At 42.3% G+C, this 19,792-nt stretch overlaps 1 protein-coding gene across 1 annotated transcript in view; it reads left to right on the top strand.

The window, feature by feature from the left end:
• Positions 1 to 13,113, top strand: part of LOC133279428 (SUMO-activating enzyme subunit 2-like) — a 30,028-nt gene extending 16,915 nt beyond the window's left edge. The window contains exons 8-17 of the mRNA XM_061473137.1: positions 2,164 to 2,279; positions 3,925 to 4,024; positions 4,564 to 4,724; positions 5,630 to 5,723; positions 5,823 to 5,935; positions 6,405 to 6,560; positions 7,125 to 7,221; positions 7,852 to 7,957; positions 11,361 to 11,497; positions 12,318 to 13,113. Coding sequence (XP_061329121.1) covers positions 2,164 to 2,279; positions 3,925 to 4,024; positions 4,564 to 4,724; positions 5,630 to 5,723; positions 5,823 to 5,935; positions 6,405 to 6,560; positions 7,125 to 7,221; positions 7,852 to 7,957; positions 11,361 to 11,497; positions 12,318 to 12,493 — 1,256 coding nt within the window. The 3' untranslated portion in view covers positions 12,494 to 13,113. The remainder of the gene's footprint in view (positions 1 to 2,163; positions 2,280 to 3,924; positions 4,025 to 4,563; positions 4,725 to 5,629; positions 5,724 to 5,822; positions 5,936 to 6,404; positions 6,561 to 7,124; positions 7,222 to 7,851; positions 7,958 to 11,360; positions 11,498 to 12,317) is intronic.
• The last annotated feature ends 6,679 nt before the right edge of the window (positions 13,114 to 19,792 follow it).

The raw sequence follows: 19,792 nt of genomic DNA, 5'->3' as shown, positions 1-19,792 counted from the left end.
AAGAGTTCAGGGTGTGTTGACAGTAGTTTGCCTAACAGATCTTCATGTACACCGTGTATAATTTAGTTCCCTCATACTGCTACTTATAAGATATTTGAACCAGTTTCCATGTTTTTAGTTAACTTGATGCATAGTGCATACCAGAGGCTTTTGCATGGAGAATGTGCAAAAAAAAAACCACAACAAACCTGCGAAGTGACAACAGTTTAATGGTTTCACCTGTCAGAACTGTAGCCCTTGTGGGGCTGATTATTTTAGTTCTTCAGTTGGTGTGAAGGCTTTTTAATACAGTGTAAGATGGGTCACTGGTATTTACTAGTTGTTCTCCGGTAGTGTGAGTAGAACAGCTGTGAGGAACACAATCGGTATGCTAATCATAAAGTTCCAGTTAACACATCCAGGTGTAAGTTCTGTAATTTAGATGAATAGGTTTGTATCTGTTGGGAGACTCCTGTTCCCTCTGTAGCAAGCTGTCTTCCCCATGTGCACAGAAACTTGAGGTGAAAAGTGAGTTTGAAGTGCCTATTTTCCCCCCTTATATGTTTGGATTTGATGGAGCGCTTCCTTCCTTGTAGCTGGGAGACTTGTCTTTTGAACTGAGAACTGAGTGATATTTGTAGTCACTTTACATTTTCCACTCTTAGCTGAGGGGTTGCAAAGAAATACCAGGATTGTATTTGAACTCTTCTAGCCTGAAACACTTCAGTGTTAATCTGCATAGGAAATATTGAGTGATTTTTTTTTTTTTTTTTTTGGTAGCTATTCAGTATTTTTCTGTAAGGACAGTAACTGTAGTTACTGTACAGGTGAATAAGCATCATTGTTTCTTCTTTTGGATCCTTTGATGGATGAATGGACTTGGGAGAGGGAGCTTAGAGGATCCTCCAACTCTTCAGATTCTCTGAACATCAGGTAGTGATCACCCAACAGGTTGTTCCTACAAGATGTGCAGAATGAAATAGCTGAGCCTTAAAAACAGTGGTGTATAAAATTGCTCAAAACAGTGGCTGCTGGAATACTTGGAAGGTAGCAGACACAATGCCACTTAGTTTAAACAAAGATATCAGGGCAATTATAGGAGGGCCTGAGCTGTAGCCTCTTATCTTAATGAGCAAACTGTTCATAGTGATAATGCTGTTGAGAATCAGTGGACATACATGGTGTATCGGGGAGAGTCAGTGCAACCTTTGCAAAGGGAATTCATGCCTTGCAGGGCTCTACAGGTCCATTAAAGGAGTTGGGAAATCTGTGGACAAGCATATTTGGTTTACACTTCTGAATATCAAACTTTTTGTGAGGAACCTGAAGGAGCTCAGCAGTCATGGGGAGAAAAAAGGATGGAGATCCTGAAGTGGATAAACTACTTAAATGATAGAGATAAGTGGTGATTAGAGGAGTGTCTCAGCTTGGGGATGGGACCAGTGCTGTTCAGCATGCAAAATTAGGCAGTCATTCAGGATAATAAGATGAGGACCAACTGCAAAAAGTAGTAGAAAGCTGCACAATGCAGAATGACTTGGCAATGTAACATTAGGTAGATTTGGTGCAGATAAATATGAAGTGATGCAAATCGTGTTGGTGGGGGGGAGAAATGTTCATAGGTTTACATATAAAGGATGGTCTCTGATTTTTCTCATTCAGTCAAGATGTTAATAGATAGTTTTATGAAAACATCAACCTGCTGCTTATTGGGAATTGTGATAGCAATTGCTGGATGTGACTGGGAAAGAAACACAAAATGGATAGCATCTGTATGCATGGAATCTTTTTTCTATAGAAATAACCAGAGGTAAGGTGTTTTTTTGGTTTGGTTTGTGTTTTTTTGTGTTGAAGTTCAAACCAGACTAAGACAGGAGAATACTAAAAGGGAATCACTGAACATTTACGAAATCACAACATTATGTGGAGAGTATTAGGGAACAATTGTTTGCTGTTTCTGCCAATAAAAGAAGGAGGTGACATCAATTAGTGAGTTGCAGTTACAGAAGCAAAGAGGAGGAGTCACACTGTGTCTAATTCAGTGTTGTTGGGCACAGTAAAGCCATTTTATGGTCCCTGCCTAATTTTTGTTATTGACTCCAGGGGAAATGTTTGGATGGGACTTTGCTTGCTGCTTTTTTTTTATTTATTTTCTTAAAATATTGGTTAACACTTTATTAATAGGGGAGCCAGCAGAAGCCAGAGAACAAGCATCCAATGAAGATGGTGAGATTAAACGTGTTTCAACTAAGGAGTGGGCTAAATCAACTGGATATGATCCAGTTAAACTTTTTACTAAGGTATCTTCTTTATCTGCAATAAATGTCTTTATTTGAAGTGTATGAGGTGCTGTAAAGTTGTCAAACCTTAGTTAGACACTTAATGCTAGCTATTTATTATGTAGTTATGTTACAGCTTCCACTAATATTGCTGTAGTCTTGGTCTTTTACAACACTTGTTTGTTTTACAGCATTCCATCTACATCTGTACAGATGGCTTCAGTAGCTTGTCTGTACTGTACAGAAAAAACTTCATTCACATTTCTTTTAATATGAAAAGGTAAACCTGAATTCTATAGGAGTTTCACTGGGCATAATCAGAATCAATCTAAGGACCTAAAAAGCTACCAGTTATCTGTGTATAATCAGGCTCTGGCATGAGAAAATACAAACTATAAATAGTTGCTGAAAGTGGGTAAATAGAGGAAATTTGTATAGAATGTAATGTTGATAGGAGTAATTGCTTTGGAAACATTGGCATGTAGGTAAGAATTATCTCAGGGAGCTGTGAAGAGCTACAGTGATGGCTTTAGTAGGCACATGAACCCACTACATGTTTGGATTATTGTTTCTTGATTTTTACTTTACTCCTCAGATTAAGCAGAGCTGAGCGTACTTTATGTAGTAAGTTTTAGAGAATGAGGAATAAGAAGTTTTTCAAATCTGTCATCCAGAGGGACCTTAACATTCTTGAGAGGTGGGCCAATGCCAACAACATAAAGTTCAACGAAGCCAAAGTGCAAGGTCCTATACTTGGGTCGGGTCAATCCCAGGCACAGCTATGGGTTGGGTGAAGTGATTCAGATCAGCCCAGTGGAGAAGGACTTCAGGGTGTTGGTAGATGAGAAACTGAACATGAGCCGGCAGTGTGTGCTCACAGTCCAGCCAGCCAGCCGTATCCTGGGCTGCATCAAAAGGAGCATGACCAGCAGGTGGAAAGAGGTAATCCTGCCCCTCTAGTCTGCTCTCATGAGACCCCACTTAAAGTACTGTGTGCAATTCTGGTGTCTTCAACATAAGAAGGACATGGAGCTGTTGGAACAAGTCCAGAGGAGGGCCACCAGGATTGTAAGGGGGCTGGAGCATCTCCCATATGAAGATAAGCTGAGAAAGTTGGGGCTCTTCAGCCTGGAGAAGAGAAGGCTGCATGGAGACCTTATAACAGCCTTCCAATATCTGAGGGAGACCTGCAAGGATGCTGGAGAGGGACTCTTCATCAGGACTGTAGCAATAGGGCAAAGGGTAATGGGTTTAAACTAAAACAGGGCAAGTTCAGGTTAGATATAAGGAAAAATTTCTTTACTGTGAGGGTGGCGAAGCACTGGAACGGGTTGCCTGAAGTAGTAAATGCTTCATCTGTGGCAGTGTTCAAGGCCAGGTTGGACAGAGCCTTGGGTGACATGGTCTAGTGTGAGATGTCCCTGCCTATGGCAGGGGCTTTGGAACTAGGTGATCTTAAGGTCCTTTCCAACCCTAACCATTCTATGATTCTGTGTGGTTGAAAATATTTTCAAGGATAAGAGCAAGACCTCATAAACCTAATACCGATTTTTCAATTTCACAGCAACTTTAAAAATATACCTTTTTTTTTTTACCTTTCATTTTAATGTGCTTTGTTTGTTGTTTTGGTGGGGTTTTTTTTGTTCTTTGTTTTACTGTTTCCTAGCTTTTCAAAGATGACATTAGATATCTGCTGACAATGGATAAGCTATGGCAGAAAAGAAAGCCTCCAGTGCCACTGGACTGGACTGAGGTACAAAATCAAGGTAATTGTCCCTCCTCTCACTGTTTATTTGTAAGCCATACCTGCTGTTTCTTAAGGCAGCTCTGTGATACATACATTTTCTTACTGCCACAGTTGAGTGCTGATAATGAATGTCTTAATTCTTTGTGATTCCTGAAGATTTAAAATTTTTCTCTATATAGAAACCATTTTTATCTAAAAATGTTCTGCAATTGTTATTTTAGGTACTCGGTATTTGCTGCAGAAAATTCACATTTCACAAAATTACATATCGGCTTATTCCAGGAGCACTGATACATTTTTATCTCTGAAAGCTGAGTTTTGCTGTAAAAGTACATTTGCTGTAATTTGTGCACATGTAGGTGATTGGTGTAAATGTAGTTGCAGTTTTAAATTCAGGTTTGTGATTTGTTGTAAAATGTTGGGGCTACTATAGTTTAAAGATATTATTCAATTTAGAAAAGACTTTTGCTGAATTGGAAAATTCATATCTCTTTGAGAGACCTTTTGTGATATTTTTTGGGTCTTCCTAATCTTAATTATTTTTTTCTTTTCCCAAAGAGAAAAACACATCGGACAAACAAAATGAGTCCTCTGCAGTCTTGAAGGATCAGCAGGTTCTCAATGTCGAGAGCTATGCACACTTATTTTCAAAGACTGTTGAAACCCTGAGACTTCAGCTGGCCGAGAAGGGTCATGGAGCAGAGCTTATATGGGATAAAGTTAGTCTACCAAATACATAAGAACCAGTTATACTCTACATATGTAGTATAAATATTGGACTCATTTGGTTTCATTCTAAAATAGTACTACTAATAATGTCTGGCACCTCACTGAAAGCACCTTGCATATGTAAACAAATACATACTTTAACGCTATATTTTGTAACTTGCTGTGTGTAAGGGTAAACTATTGTGATGTAAAATAATTCACCAACTTCAAAAAGCATAAATTCAGAAGTACTTGTCATATTTTGATTTTTGAAAATATTTTACTAATGCAACTTAATTTTTTCCTTTTTAGCTTTCTCTAAAACATGCTCATAAACAGTGGTTTGTAGCTAGAGTTCTACCGAGTTGTACCTTGTAAATTAGCTCAAATGATAGATATGTGATATATTACTAGTTTCACTGAAGAAAAAGAAGAATTTTCTCTAGGCACCACAGTGTAATCCTCCTGCAGTCATTGTCCTTTTAGAATAAATAAAAAAAAAGGAGTCTATAAATATAGGAGGGACAAAATAATAAAATAATATTACAACAATTAGTAAAAATAATTCTTTCTGAAACACCGACTTTTGAAACTGAGAATAAAATGTTTTAAGATTTAGGGTTTGGGTATTTTTTTTTTTAACATGCAAGGCATTTTATTGACACTAATACACTACTAAAGTACTAAATACAATTTCTAAACATGTATATTTAAAGTATTACTGCTCTGACTATAAACATGCCATCTGAAAGAGGAAGTATATTGACTTTGAAATGGAATATTGCAGAGGTGTTTGGTTTTTGTTTGGTTGTTTTTGTTTTTTTTTTTTAGTCTTTAAGGTTTATGTGTGTGTTGCAGACTTTTTCCAGTGACTAATCTGATTTTTAAATACTTTGTATATTAACTTATTGTCAAGGATGATCCTTCTGCACTGGATTTTGTCACTTCTGCTGCGAACCTCAGGATGCATGTTTTCGGTATGAATATGAAGAGCAGATTTGACATCAAGTGTAAGGATAAACTAAAACATTTTTTTAATTTAAATAATTATTTAAACATCTCATTTTAATTTACTGATAAAACTCTGCATACTCTTGCTTATTTTGCAGCAATGGCAGGAAATATTATCCCAGCTATAGCTACTACTAATGCGGTAATAGCTGGTCTGATAGTGCTGCAGGGTTTGAAGATTTTATCAGGAAAAATAGATCAGTGTAAAACGGTAAGTGGGAATGAGATACTTTTACTTGTTAGTTATTATTTGTTTAGAAGTCATTTTAGCTTCCTTTAGCTATTGTGTAGTTTTACTGTCTCTCACTTGTTGCTTTAGTAGATTTTTGGTAGATCCTGAATGTGCTGGGAACTTTCAGTCACAATGAAAAGAGAAGTGGAAGTCTTAAGCAACATTAAATTCCTCTGATTTAATGAAAATTAGTTGCTGGATAGGAGAGAACCAAACTGACATCACTTGAAACATGGTTGTTTCTTCTTAATTTGGCAGCAGCTGGTCAGTCAGCACAGGTGTTATTGAGGACTGGCTGTAATATGTACTTTCTCCTGTTAAGCAGGCATGTCAAAGAAGATTAGGGAACAAGAAAACCTGCGAGATTAAAAATAAATCTGTAGGAAAACAGGTTTTATGAGTGCTGTTATTTACAGAATAACTTGTTTTGTTCTTGTTTGTCCTCAAGATTTTTCTGAACAAGCAGCCAAATCCCAGAAAGAAACTATTGGTTCCTTGTGCTTTGGATCCACCAAATCCGAACTGTTACGTATGTGCAAGTAAGCCAGAAGTGACTGTGAAACTTAATGTACACAAAGTTACTGTGTTAACGCTCCAGGATAAGGTAAATCTTAAGTATTGGCTACGGCCTTCATTATTGTTCTAATACTGTAAATTATTAAAGTTAGGGTTTTGTTCAATGTATTTTGACTGAACACCAACTGTTTATATTTGCTTTACGTTTTGCATTTCTCTGAGCAACAGGAGGACCTAGATTAGCCAGTATGCTTCTTGCACATATGCGCTTTTATATCTTGTGAAAGAATGTTTGTATTTTGTGACCTTTTGATGGTTTTAAAGCCTGTTGATATCTAACAGCAAAAAACTAAATTTGTATTTCAGTTGTTCAGTAGCCACATTACAGCTGTATGGTCACAGTAGATTTGTATTTCTGCCATTTTATGAAGTATTCAAATTTTTTTTCAGCATATCTAAACCTGTAGATTTCAGATAGTGAAAAATATAATTCTTTTGTTCATGGAAATTAAAAAAAATAAAATTAAAAAGTATAGGCTTTATAGGCTTTCAGCAGATGTCTGAAAATGAGCCAGGATAAGAAAATCAAAAACACTTATAAAAAAGAACCTTGAATTATTTTAAGTCTGATTAATCATCTACATCCTTTCAGATAGTGAAAGAAAAATTTGCTATGGTAGCACCAGATGTACAAATAGATGATGGAAAAGGAACTATCCTTATCTCTTCAGAAGAAGGAGAAACAGAAGGTATGCATACTGAAGCTTTTTAGATAAGAGTAGATAGAAACTAGGAAGAAACCAAGAATGGAAGTACAGCAAATGTTCATGTTCATCCCATAGACTAGTATTGGAAGATAAGTGGATTTGCAAGTATTTAAGTGGCTTGAGAATAGCTTAGTGGTATTGTCTACAAGCTTGCATGTCCAGCTCAGTTTTTCCTATTTAAAGTACTTTTCACCTGGACCATCAGGATTCCTTTCAAGAGTAGGTATTCAGCTATGAAAGTGCACCAGTCATTTTCCTCACTTTGCAAGCCCCCTTTTTTTCTTGTTCTTAGACTGTGGTCTTTTTATGATGCTTGTAAGCACTATTGTAATATAAATATCTCCAAAATGTTTCTAAATGTAATAGTAGTGAAGTGCTTGAACATGATGCATGAGGGGTAAATAAGTCAAACATGTAGTTTTAACTCCTGATAGGCTTAAATGTAGTTTTAACTCCTGATGGCTAGCTTTTACTTCAAATATAGCTAATAAATGTTAATCTTAGGTTTCTACATAAAAGTTCTGAAGTACTCATTTCATCCTACTTATTCAGGTGTAATGGATTTTTACATAAATAGCTGTATACACTACAGGCTTTCACTTTTTTTTGTAGCGAATAACCACAGGAAGTTATCGGAATTCGGAATTCGAAACGGCACTCGACTACAAGCAGATGATTTCCTTCAGGACTATACACTGTTAATCAATGTGCTTCATAGGTAAGGATTCTGAAATAATTATTTTTGTACATAGATGTAGAACAGTTCCACAGGGAATTTCCAAATCAAAATTTTAAATTGATGAATAAAGCTCAAAGATTAAGTTGTGGACAGAAAATAAAGAGGTAGAAGAGGAATTGTTTGGTTTTTTTTTTTTTATGAATTTATGGAGTTTAGTGTGTTTAGGTTGTTGAGGGCTTTTTCCCAAGAGTAACTGGGAAATGTTTATTTGAATGAGTTATCATTGTACAACATAAAAATACAGTGCAGAAAACAAATTTACTTTTGAGGCAGCCAACAAGTGAGAAATTGTTGTTAACATTTGTCGTGGTTTAAACCCAGTCAGGTAATTCGTTCGCTCACTTCCCCCCCCTTTCTTGCCCTCCCCCTGCTCTCGGAGGGACGGAGAGGAGAATCAAAAGAATGCAATTCCCACGGGTTGAGATAAGAACAGTTTAGTAACTAAGGTATAACACAAATCACTACTGCTACCACCAATGATAATAATGATAAAGGAAATAACAAGGGAACAGAATACAACACCTCACCACCCGCTGACCGATAACTCGCCCCCCAAGCCCGACCAAGCTCCGACCGATACCTCCTCCAACCCTGCAGTCTCCCAGCCCTTCCGGCTCACTCCCAGTTACATCCTGGGCATGACGTGCTGTGGTATGGAATACCTCTTTGGTCAGTTTGGGTCAGGTGTCCTGTCTCTGCTTCCTCTCAGCTTCCCCTATTCCCTGGCAGAGCATGAGGCTCACAAAGTCCTTGGCCAAACCAAAACATCTCTATCAGCTCTGTTCCCGAGCCGAAAGTCAAAACACTGCACTGCAGCAGCTACCAAGGAGGAGAAACATGACTGCTACTGCTGAACCCAGGACATTATCCACCCCTTATTCCATACCATTCACGTCATGCTCAGATCCCACATTTTCAATATACCATCACTCTTATCTCGGTGCACTCTTATCTTAGTGCATGGACCAGTCCCTATAAAGCTGCTGCGTCCATCTGGTCCATGTCAGGCTCCATCTCTTGTAACAGTCTTCCAGAGCAGGAGAGACTGTGTGCAGTGTTCACACGCGTGAATAACCTGGGCAATAGTGTCCATTGTTATGTCCACCCCTCGATCATGAGTCCATCTCTGTGTTGCATCTCTGCTCTGATGGCCTGAAGTGCCATGGGCCCACCAGGCTCAAAATAATTCACTGTCCCCTTCAGCAGTTTCTGCAGCTTGTTGCTGGGGACTCCATACAGCTGCCTTCCATCTCCGACGCTTCCAAAGCACTGGAGGGGCCCAGTGGACTAGATACTTGCCCATACTGTCCCACACACCCTGCCACTCATGACTCTCCAGCCTTGGGGAAAATCTCTTGGTCCCCCTATATTGTTGTCTAACCCCAGACAAGACCCAAACCTGACTCTGCTTAACTTTTGAGATCAGACAAAATGGTTGTGGGTAGAACACAGTCTGTGTGTGTGCCAACATGCTGATCCCCATCACAATCAGCAGGCAGGTCCCAAGGGTACCCAAAGGCCATTCAGAGCCTTCAGAACTGTCAAACGATGCTGCTGTGCTTGTCACTGGGGCTGGTGTAGCTGCTGTGCTTGCCGGCTCTCCCACCGCCAGCTTCTCTTTTCCTGAGTCCAGCTCTTCCTCCTCTGCCTTGCTGGGAAATGCTGCGTGGTCTCCGGCATCCTCCTGGGGCTCGGCGGGCGGCTTCCGGGGGATGCTCTCGGCCGTCTCAGGGCGGGGCTCGGCCGCGGGGCTCGGCTCGGCCGCCGGACTCGGCTCCTCCGCCGAGCTCGGCTCTTCCGCGGGGCTCGGCTCCTCCGCCGCCTTATCCCGCTGCTCGGCAGCCGCTTCCTTCTGCTCCTCGACCGCCCCGGCCTCCTCCACCGGCAGCCGTCCCTTCGCGGCCTCCGGCCCCGCTCCCGCCGCCGCTTGGTCCCCGGGGCTGCTCTCCCGGGCCGCTTCAGCAGCCGCCGCCTCCCGGGACCGCTCCCCCTCAGTTCCCTGCAGCCTCACGAAGATGGAGAGTAGGGCGAGGGCCAGGACGGTGAAGAGCAGCCGGACGGCCAGGTACAAGTCCCCGGCCACGTCCGTCCCGCCCTGCTGCTGGAGCCCACCCGTATTACAAGCCATTGCCATAAAGCACAGTGAGGCAAGAACCTTAGCCCAAGCCCCACACTTGATAAACACTATCAGAGCAAATACCGGCTCTACGTAAGTTACAACGGTCTGAAGCTGTGAGATCAAGAAGAACAACTCTGATACCCAATAAATCAGCATTGTGACGAATGACTATTAATCCAGTCAAATCTGTCGTTATCTCAACCCTTCGTGCCCCACGTTGGGTGCCAAAAAGAACTGTCGTGGTTTAAACCCAGTCAGGTAATTCGTTCGCTCACTTCCCCCCCCTTTCTTGCCCTCCCCCTGCTCTCGGAGGGACGGAGAGGAGAATCAAAAGAATGCAATTCCCACGGGTTGAGATAAGAACAGTTTAGTAACTAAGGTATAACACAAATCACTACTGCTACCACCAATGATAATAATGATAAAGGAAATAACAAGGGAACAGAATACAACACCTCACCACCCGCTGACCGATAACTCGCCCCCCAAGCCCGACCAAGCTCCGACCGATACCTCCTCCAACCCTGCAGTCTCCCAGCCCTTCCGGCTCACTCCCAGTTACATCCTGGGCATGACGTGCTGTGGTATGGAATACCTCTTTGGTCAGTTTGGGTCAGGTGTCCTGTCTCTGCTTCCTCTCAGCTTCCCCTATTCCCTGGCAGAGCATGAGGCTCACAAAGTCCTTGGCCAAACCACAACATCTCTATCAGCTCTGTTCCCGAGCCGAAAGTCAAAACACTGCACTGCAGCAGCTACCAAGGAGGAGAAACATGACTGCTACTGCTGAACCCAGGACAACATTTTTTATTTATTTATTTTTTTTTAAGTCAAAAAAAAACACCCAGCCTGCTGGGGTAGTAATTTCTCTGTTTGACTACTTGTTCAGATACAGCAATGCAAATAGAAGTTACTTTGGAATAACTGATGTGTGTATTTAACCCTGGATAAGTAATATACATTTTTATACAGTAATTTGACACACTCCACTTTGAGTGAGAATAGGAATGTGACATTGAGGAAGAAAGGTAAGCTCAGGTAATGGTTTTAAGTCATGGCACTGAGTGGAACAGTGTTTATAAATAACCAAAGCATAAATTCTAAAGGAGGACTGAACAGATTTTCCCTTTTTTTTTTTTTTGTTTTTTCTCATTTTGTCACAGTTGCAGGGTGCTCTAACACTGGAGTGACATATTTTCTTTCTTTAAAAGACAGGATTTTTTTATTTTTACCTGGTTGTTTAAAAGCATATGTATTCTTCTGCAGTGAAGACCTAGAAAAAGAGATAGAATTTGAAGTTGTTGGTGATAACCCTGAAAAAGTTGGCCCTAAACCATCAGAACCAACATCCAGGAACATTACCAATGGTAGTGATGATGGAGCACAGCCCTCAACATCAACAGGTAAATAACAATAATAAATATGAAATTAAAGAGAGTTTTGGTAGTGCAGTCCAATTAGAATAGCTGTCTTCAGTTTTATGACTTTTTGCCAACATGAAATAAAAGGCATTTAAATTGTCTTTGTGCATAAATATAATGTTAAATAGAAAAAATGCATTTTTAATTGTTAAAGAATGCACATTTAAGATTATTGAAAGACTTACAGTAAATACACCTTGAAATTATATTTAACTTGCAAGGGTTTGGTGGGGTGTTATCTTAAATGCATCAATTTGTACAGTGTTTTAAATAGTTGGACCCATTCTATCTGATGGTCATGCTATTGCTTGACAAAAAAGAATCAATCAAATTTATGACTTTCTCCTTGCAGATTAAAAATTACTTTGGATGTCTTTGATCACATCTTTTTAAATTAACAACATGAAATCTTTATCTGCTTCAAAAAAATTCTTTTTTACCTGTCAAGCAAAGCATGGTAAGAAAATAGTATTTCCTATTCAGGAAGAAGTACCATCACGTTCTTAATGTAGAAGATATGGACATATTCAAAGTAGTTTAACTTAATGTGGGATGCTTAAGAACGGAAATCTAATGTTCCGGAAACCTACTGTTTTATAGGGGTAGTGTATGAATCTGAATACTGGTTGACAGATGTAAGTTAAATATCTTTTAGTTCTGATTTACACTTTTCAAAATATTCTTGCAGTTAAGTGACAAAGAATATGGATAAAGAAAGCTCTAAGGTGGATTTGTTGTATTAGAGACATTTTTATGTATGAAATTTTACAGTATCCATTTGAATTAAAAACATATTTTGCAGCTCCAGATGATCTACTGATTCTTGATTCTGAAGATGAAAGTACTTCGAGCAATGTTGAGGATGATATAGAAAACAAAACCCGCAAGAGAAAACTAGAAGATAAAGAGTGTGTCAGTACAAAGAGAGTGTGTACTGAGCAGACAGAAGAGCAAGATGAAATTATACAGTTAGACTGAACATGCAAATGCCCCTTGACAAAATGATTTAGATGATGTAATACAGTAATAGCGTATTATGTTGGGATGTGAAAAATATCCAGAACTAGACTAATTTTAAGGCCGTCGTCCCAAGTAAATACCAGACCACTGGCTTAAATAATTTGTGTCTGTTTCTCTTGATGATAAAGCTCTCATCTCAATAGACTCAGCAGTTTTTCCATGTGAATTCCATATATTAAATGTAGTAGAAACATAGTTAGTAAATACTTACAGATTACTATTTCATAGAATCTACTTTTCATGTAACTACTTTTTTTTCTATATCTTGAAGAAAAAGAGTTTTAGCCTAGTCCTAAAAACTTTTCCACACCCTGAACAAGAAGAAAACTCAATAAAGGAAATTAGTGCCATGTTTTAACGGTGTTCTTAAACTTCAGCTGGCACTGTACATTACTGTAAAACTGTTAATTTACTCAAGTTTTTCAGCTTGTACTGCCTGGTATATCAATTTTAAGAATCAAATTTTTGTGTATTGTTACAGTTTCAAGTTATTTATATTTGATGTTTTGTAGACACAGATACTGCTACTATACTGTACATCTGATGGACCAAATAAATGACATCTGAAATATTTGCTATATTTGTTTGCACAGTCCAATGTTATGCTGACTTATAGGATTTTACAATGTGTAGCCTCAAAAATTACTGTCTTATTTGCATTTTTCTAAACATAGCCTAGTAGTACAGAGCTTAAGCTTCACTTATTTGAGGTGAAAGGGGATTTTTTTTTTTTTAGATTTTTTTTTATTTTATAAAACTTTTGTGAATGGTTTTTCTCGTGGACAAGCAGTTATTGGCCAGATCATCATTGGTGTTAAAATGTCAAGCCAGTGCAAAACTATGATTCTGTTAATGCAATTAATTAATTCAGTTAATGTTTTATCTCTTCTTCTAGGTAAGTCATGCAAGGGCTTGTTTGGAGGCATAATACTTCACTGCGAAATTAAATCCTTTTGAGTTAGTGCATTCTTGGCTAGCATGAGTGAAGACTAAGAGGTAAAGATATAAATTAGAGACATTACAGAAAGGATTTTCAGTGCTACAATGGGAAACTTTTACAGTTTTTGCTATGAACAGTTGGGTGCACTAGAATTTAACATGTCTGCTTACATCTTCCAAAATTAAGGCTGATATATGAAAGGCTGTTCATAGAGGTATACCCCACGGGCTACCCTATGGTTTTACCTGTGGGATCACGGAGAAGACATGACAAAGTGGGATGGAAAACCTACTTCAGCTTTGGAGGAACGGGTGAGTGAACTGAAGAGGGGAGCAAAGGCCAAGACTGATTGTCCCATGATAGCTATGGCTTCAGTCTTTGGTGAGCAGTTTCCCCGATGCAAAGGAGGAGCTGATTTTACTCCAGCTCCTGTGATAATGAAGAATCATCCCTTTCAACACGACTTAAGTGTCCAACACTGTGATGACCATTAGAGGGGCCCTGCCTCCAGCCAGGTGGAGGTAGGGGACAATCGGATTTACTGGACTGTGTGGATCAGATGGCCTGGCACATCAGTCCCACAGAAGTATAAGGCTCTAGTAGATACCGGTGCACAGTGTACCCTGATGCCATCAAGCTGTCAAGGGGTGGAACCCATCTATATTTCTGGAGTAACAGGAGGATCCCAAGAGTTGACTGTGCTGGAGGCTGAAATCAGCCTGACTGGGAGGGAATGGCAAAAGCACCCTATTGTGACTGGTCCAGAGGCTCCATGCATTCTCGGCATAGACTACCTCAAGAGAGGGTACTTCAAAGATCCAAAAGGGTACCGGTGGGCTTTTGGTATTGCTGCTTTGGAGACTGAGGAAATTGAGCAGCTGTCCACCTTGCCTGGTCTCTCAGAAGATCCCTCTGCTGTGGGGTTGCTGAAAGTTGAAGAACAACAAGTGCCAATTGCGACCACAACAGTGCACCGGCGGCAATATCGCACCAACCGAGACTCCCTGATTCCCATCCATCAGCTGATCCGTTGACTGGAGGGTCAGGGTGTGATCAGCAGGACCCGCTCACCCTTTAATAGCCCCATATGGCCAGTGTGAAACTCTAATGGAGAGTGGAGACTAACAGTAGACTATCGTGGCCTGAATGAAGTCACACCACCATTGAGTGCTGCCCTACCAGACATGCTAGAACATCAGTATGAATTAGAGTCAAAGGCAGCCAAGTGGTATGCCACGATTGATATTGCCAATGCATTTTTCTCAATTCCTTTGGCAGCAGAGTGCAGGCCACTGTATGCTTTTACTTGGAGGGGTGTCTAGTTCACTTGGAACCGACTGCCCCAGGGGTGGAAACACATCCCTACCATTTGCCATGGACTGATCCAGACTGCACTGGAACAGGGGCAAGCTCCAGAACACCTGCAATACACTGATGACATTATTGTGTGGGGCGATACAGCGGAAGAAGTCTTTGAGAAAGGGAGGAAAATAATCCAAATCCTGCTGAAAGCCAGTTTTGCCATAAAACGGAGTAAGGTCAAGGGACCTGCACAGGAGATTCAATTTTTGGGAATAAAATGGCAAGATGGACGTAGACAGATCCCCACAGATGTGATCAACAAGATAACAGCAATGTCTTCACCAACTAATAAGAAAGAAACGCAAGCTTTCTTGGGTGCAGTGGGGTTCTGGAGAATGCACATCCCAAATTACAGTTCGATTGTAAGCCCTCTCTATCATGTGACCCAGAAGAAGAATGATTTTAAATGGGGCCCTGAGCAGCAACAAGCCTTTGAGCAAATTAAACGTGAGATAGTTCATGCAGTAGCCCTTGGACCTGTCTGGACTGGGCCAGATGTAAAAAATGTACTGTACACTGCAGCTGGGGAGATGGATCCTACCTGGAGCCTCTGACAGAAAGCTCCAGGGGGGACTCGAGGTCGACCCCTCGGCTTTTGGAGTCGGGGATACAAAGGATGTGAGTCCAGCTATGCCCCACCTGAGAAAGAGATACTGGCAGCCTATGAAGGCGTTTGATCTTCTTTGGAAGTGATAGGCACTGAAGCACAGGTCTTCCTGGCACCCCGGTTGCCTGTGCTGAGCTGGATGTTCAAAGGCAGGGTCTCCTCTACACATTATGCAACTGATGCTACATGGAGTAAATGGGCTGCACTAATTACACAATGAACTCGAATAGGAAATCTCAGTCGTCCAGGCATTCTAGAAGTCATCATGGACTGGCCAAAGGGCAAAGATTTTGGAATGTCACCAGAGGAGGAGGTGATGCGTGCTGAAGAGGCCCCACCATATAATAAACTGTCAGAAAGTGAAAAGCAGTATGCCTTGTTTACTGATGGCTCTTGCCGTATTGTGGGAAAGCATCGGAGATGGAAGGATGCTGTATAGAGTCCTGGACGACAAGTTGTAGAAACTGCTGAAGGAGAGGATGAATTGAGTCAGTTTGCCGAGGTGAAAGCCATCCAGCTGGCCCTGGACATTGCTGAACAAGAAAAGTGGCCAGTACTTTACCTGTATACTGACTCATGGATGGTGGCATGAGGGACCTGGATATACTTGGTGGGTAATGCGGAAAGATGGGGAAGTCCGATGTATACCTCAAGGGCATTTCATTTTAGGGGAAAACAACCAATGAACTTAATTGTATGCTGTTACCTGCTGTGTAGTACTTTCATAGCTCATTAACTAGATGTCTCCATGTCACCAGTGATTAGCCCTGACTTTGCTCCAACCATCATCCCAACAGAGAATGAACTTTGATAGAACTAGATGAGTTCCACAGTAAAGGAACAACCAGAATCAGCAGGCAATGATCCAATACTGCACACAGCCTTTCCTGCCCTGAAAGATTGTTACCAGAGATGGAACCTGACATCATGGACCGAACGGACTCGGCAGCATTATAGGGATTGGTCCATGCACTAAGAAAATGATCTCTTTCTCTTGGTCTGTGTGTATATGGATGTATATTCCCTTCTGAGAGGAGCACAGGGCCTGATATGCAGAGTTGACCCTCATCATAGGGAAGTGTGTAGTCTGCCTGGAGCCCGGATCAGGGATATCACTAGAGCGCTCCCCGACCTGGTGCACCCGACAGACTACTACCCGCTGCTGGTCTTCCAGACAGGTGAGGGGGAAGCTGCTTCCTGCAGTCTGAGGGGGATGAAGAAAGACTACAGGGCCTTGGGGCGGATGGTGAAAGAGTCTGGGGCTCAGGTGATCTTCTCCTCACTCCTTCCATCTTCCACTGATGATGTGGGACGGAATGGGAAGATTCAGTCCATAAACGATTGGCTTCGAGACTGGTGCTACAGGCAGGGCTTTGGATTCCTTGATAACAGCTGATTTTATAGGGCACCAGTCTGGACAATGACAAGTGGGAAAGGTTTATGTCACAGAGGCAAAAGGATGCTGGGGCATGAATTAGCAGGGCTCATTTGGAGAGCTTTAAACTAGATTCGAAGGGGGATGGGGTTGTAGCTGGGCTTGCCCCAGTGGGGCGGCACTCCAGAATTAATGAAGACTGGGAGGCCCCCTATAATCCTAGGGTGAAATCGGTGCGCTCAGCTCTCTCCCTGAAATGTCTGTACACCAATGTGCGCAGCATGGGAAATAAGCAGGAGGAGTTGGAAGCCTGTGTTAAGTCAGGAGACTATGATCTGGTGGCAATTACAGAGATGTGGTGGGAAAGCTCACATGACTGGAATATAGTCATGGAGGGCTATGTCCTTTTCAGAAAAGACAGGCCAGCCAGGAGGGGTGGTGGGGTTGCTCTTTATGTGCGGGAGGAACTACAATGCACTGAGTTCTGTCCAGGGACAGATGACAAGTGAGTTGAGAGTGTAGGTGAGAATTAAGGGGCAGGCTGGCAGAGGGGATACTGTTGTAGGTGTCTGTTACAGACCACCTGATCAGGGTGAGGAAGTTGACGAGGCCTTCTACAGGCAGCTGAGAGGGGCCTCACAGTCACAGGCTGTGGTTGTTGTGGGGGATTTTAACTTCCCTGATGTTTGCTGGAAGGACCACTCAGCAACCCAGCCGCAGTCCAGGAGGTTCCTCCAGTGTATGGATGATAACTTCCTCCTGCAAATGGTGGATGAGCCAACCAGGAGAGGAGTGCTGCTGAATCTCATCCTCACTAACAAGGAGGGTCTGGTCGAAGCAGTAAGGGTTGAGGGCTGCCTTGGTTGCAGCGACCACGAGATGGTGGAATTCAGGATCTTGTGTGGTAGGACCAGTAGAATAGCAAGTAGAATTGCAACCCTGGACTTTAGCAGGGCAAACTTTGGCCTTTTCAAGCAATTGCTAGGGGAAATCCCATGGGCAAGGCTGTTTGAAGGTAAAGGGGCCCAAGATAGTTGGTTGGCATTCAAGGATTGCTTTTTCAGAGCTCAGGATCAGAGCATCCCGACACGTAGGAAGTCAAGGAAGAGGGCCAGGAGACCTGCGTGGCTAAATAGGGAATTGCTGGGTATGCTCAAGTGGAAGAGGAGAGTTTACGGGTCATGGAAGGAGGGGCTGGCCACTTGGGAAGAATATAAGGCTGCTGCTAGAGGATGTAGGAAGGCAGCTAGGATGACTAAGGCCTCCTTAGAATTAAACCTGGCGAGAAGGGTCAAGGACAGCAAAAAGAGCTTTTTCAAATACATGGCAGATAAAACTAACACCAGAGGCAATGTAGGCCCACTGATGAGCGGGATGGGTGCCCTGGTGACAGAAGATACAGAGATGGCAGAGTTACTGAATGCCTTCTTTGTCTCTGTCTACTCTGCTGCAGGCAGTCCTGAAGAGCCCTGTACCCCTGAGACCTTAGATGAAGTCAGGTCAACGGAGCGGTTTGCCTTAGTGGATGAGGAATGGGTTAGAGACCAGTTGAGCAATCTGGACATCCATAAATCCATGGGTCCAGATGGGATGCACCAGCGGGTGCTGAGGGAACTGGCGGAAGTCATTGCTAGACCGCTCTCCATCATCTTTACCAAGTCTTGGGAAACGGGAGAGGTGCCTGAGGACTGGAGGAAAGCAAATGTCACTCCAGTCTTCAAAAAGGGCAAGAAGGAGGACCCGGGTAACTATAGACTGGTCAGCCTCACCTCCATCCCTGGGAAAGTGATGGAACACCTTATCCTTGGTGCCATCTTAAGGCATATCAAGGATAAGAGGGTTATGAGGGGCAGTCAACATGGCTTCACCAGGGGGAAATCATGTTTGACCAATCTCTTAGCCTTTTATGAGGAAATAACACAGTGGATGGATGATGGCAGAGCGGTGGATGTGGTCTACCTTGACTTCAGCAAAGCATTTGACACAGTCTCCCACAGCATCCTCACAGCTAAATTGAGGAAGTGTGGTCTGGATGATCAGATAGTGAGGTGGACTGTGAACTGGCTGAAGGCGAGAAGCCAGAGTGTTGTAGTCTATGGGGCTGAGTCTAGTTGGAGGCCTGTAACTAGTGGAGTGCCTCAAGGGTCAGTACTGGGACCAGTATTATTTAATATATTCATCAACGATTTAGATGAGGGAATTGAGTGTACTATCAGCAAGTTTGCTGATGACACTAAGCTGGGAGGAGTAGCTGACACGCCAGAAGGCTGTGCTGCCATCCAGCGAGACCTGGACAGGCTGGAGAGTTGGGCAGGGAATAACTTGATGAAATATAACAAGGGAAAGTGTAGAGTCCTGCATCTGGGCAGGAACAACCCCAGGTTCCAGTATAAGTTGGGAAACAACCTGTTAGAGAGCAGTGTAGGGGAGAGGGACCTGGGGGTCCTAGTGGACGACAGGATGACCATGAGCCACCACTGTGCCCTTGTGGCCAAGAAGCCAATGGCATCCTGGGGTGTATTAGAAGGGGGGTGGTTAGTAGGTCGAGAGAGGTCCTCCTTCCCCTCTACTCTGCCCTGGTGAGATCGCATCTGGAATATTGTGTCCAGTTCTGGGCCCCTCAGTTCAAGAAGGACAGGGACCTGCCGGAGAGAGTCCAGCACAGGGCAACTAAGATGATTAAGGGAGTGGAGCATCATCCCTTATGAGGGAAGACTGAGGGAGCTGGGTCTCTATAGTTTGGAGAAGAGGAGACTGAGGGGTGACCTTATTAGTGTATATAAATATATAAAGGGGGAGTGTCATGAGGACGGAGCCAGTCTCTACTCAGTGGCAAACAATGATAGGACAAGGGGTAATGGGTACAAACTGGAACACAAGAGGTTCCACTTAAACTTGAGAAGAAACTTCTTCTCAGTGAGGTTGACAGAACACTGGAACAGGCTGCCCAGGGAGGTTGTGGAGTCTCCTTCC

The sequence above is a fragment of the Pezoporus flaviventris genome, unplaced genomic scaffold, assembly GCF_033815535.1.
Source record: "Pezoporus flaviventris isolate CSIRO_AGI_PZ_B2104156 unplaced genomic scaffold, CSIRO_AGI_Pfla_v1 ptg000077l, whole genome shotgun sequence".
NCBI lineage: Eukaryota > Metazoa > Chordata > Aves > Psittaciformes > Psittacidae > Pezoporus > Pezoporus flaviventris.
Note: the sequence above shows the minus strand (reverse complement) of the source record. Positions and strands in the feature narration are given on the sequence as shown.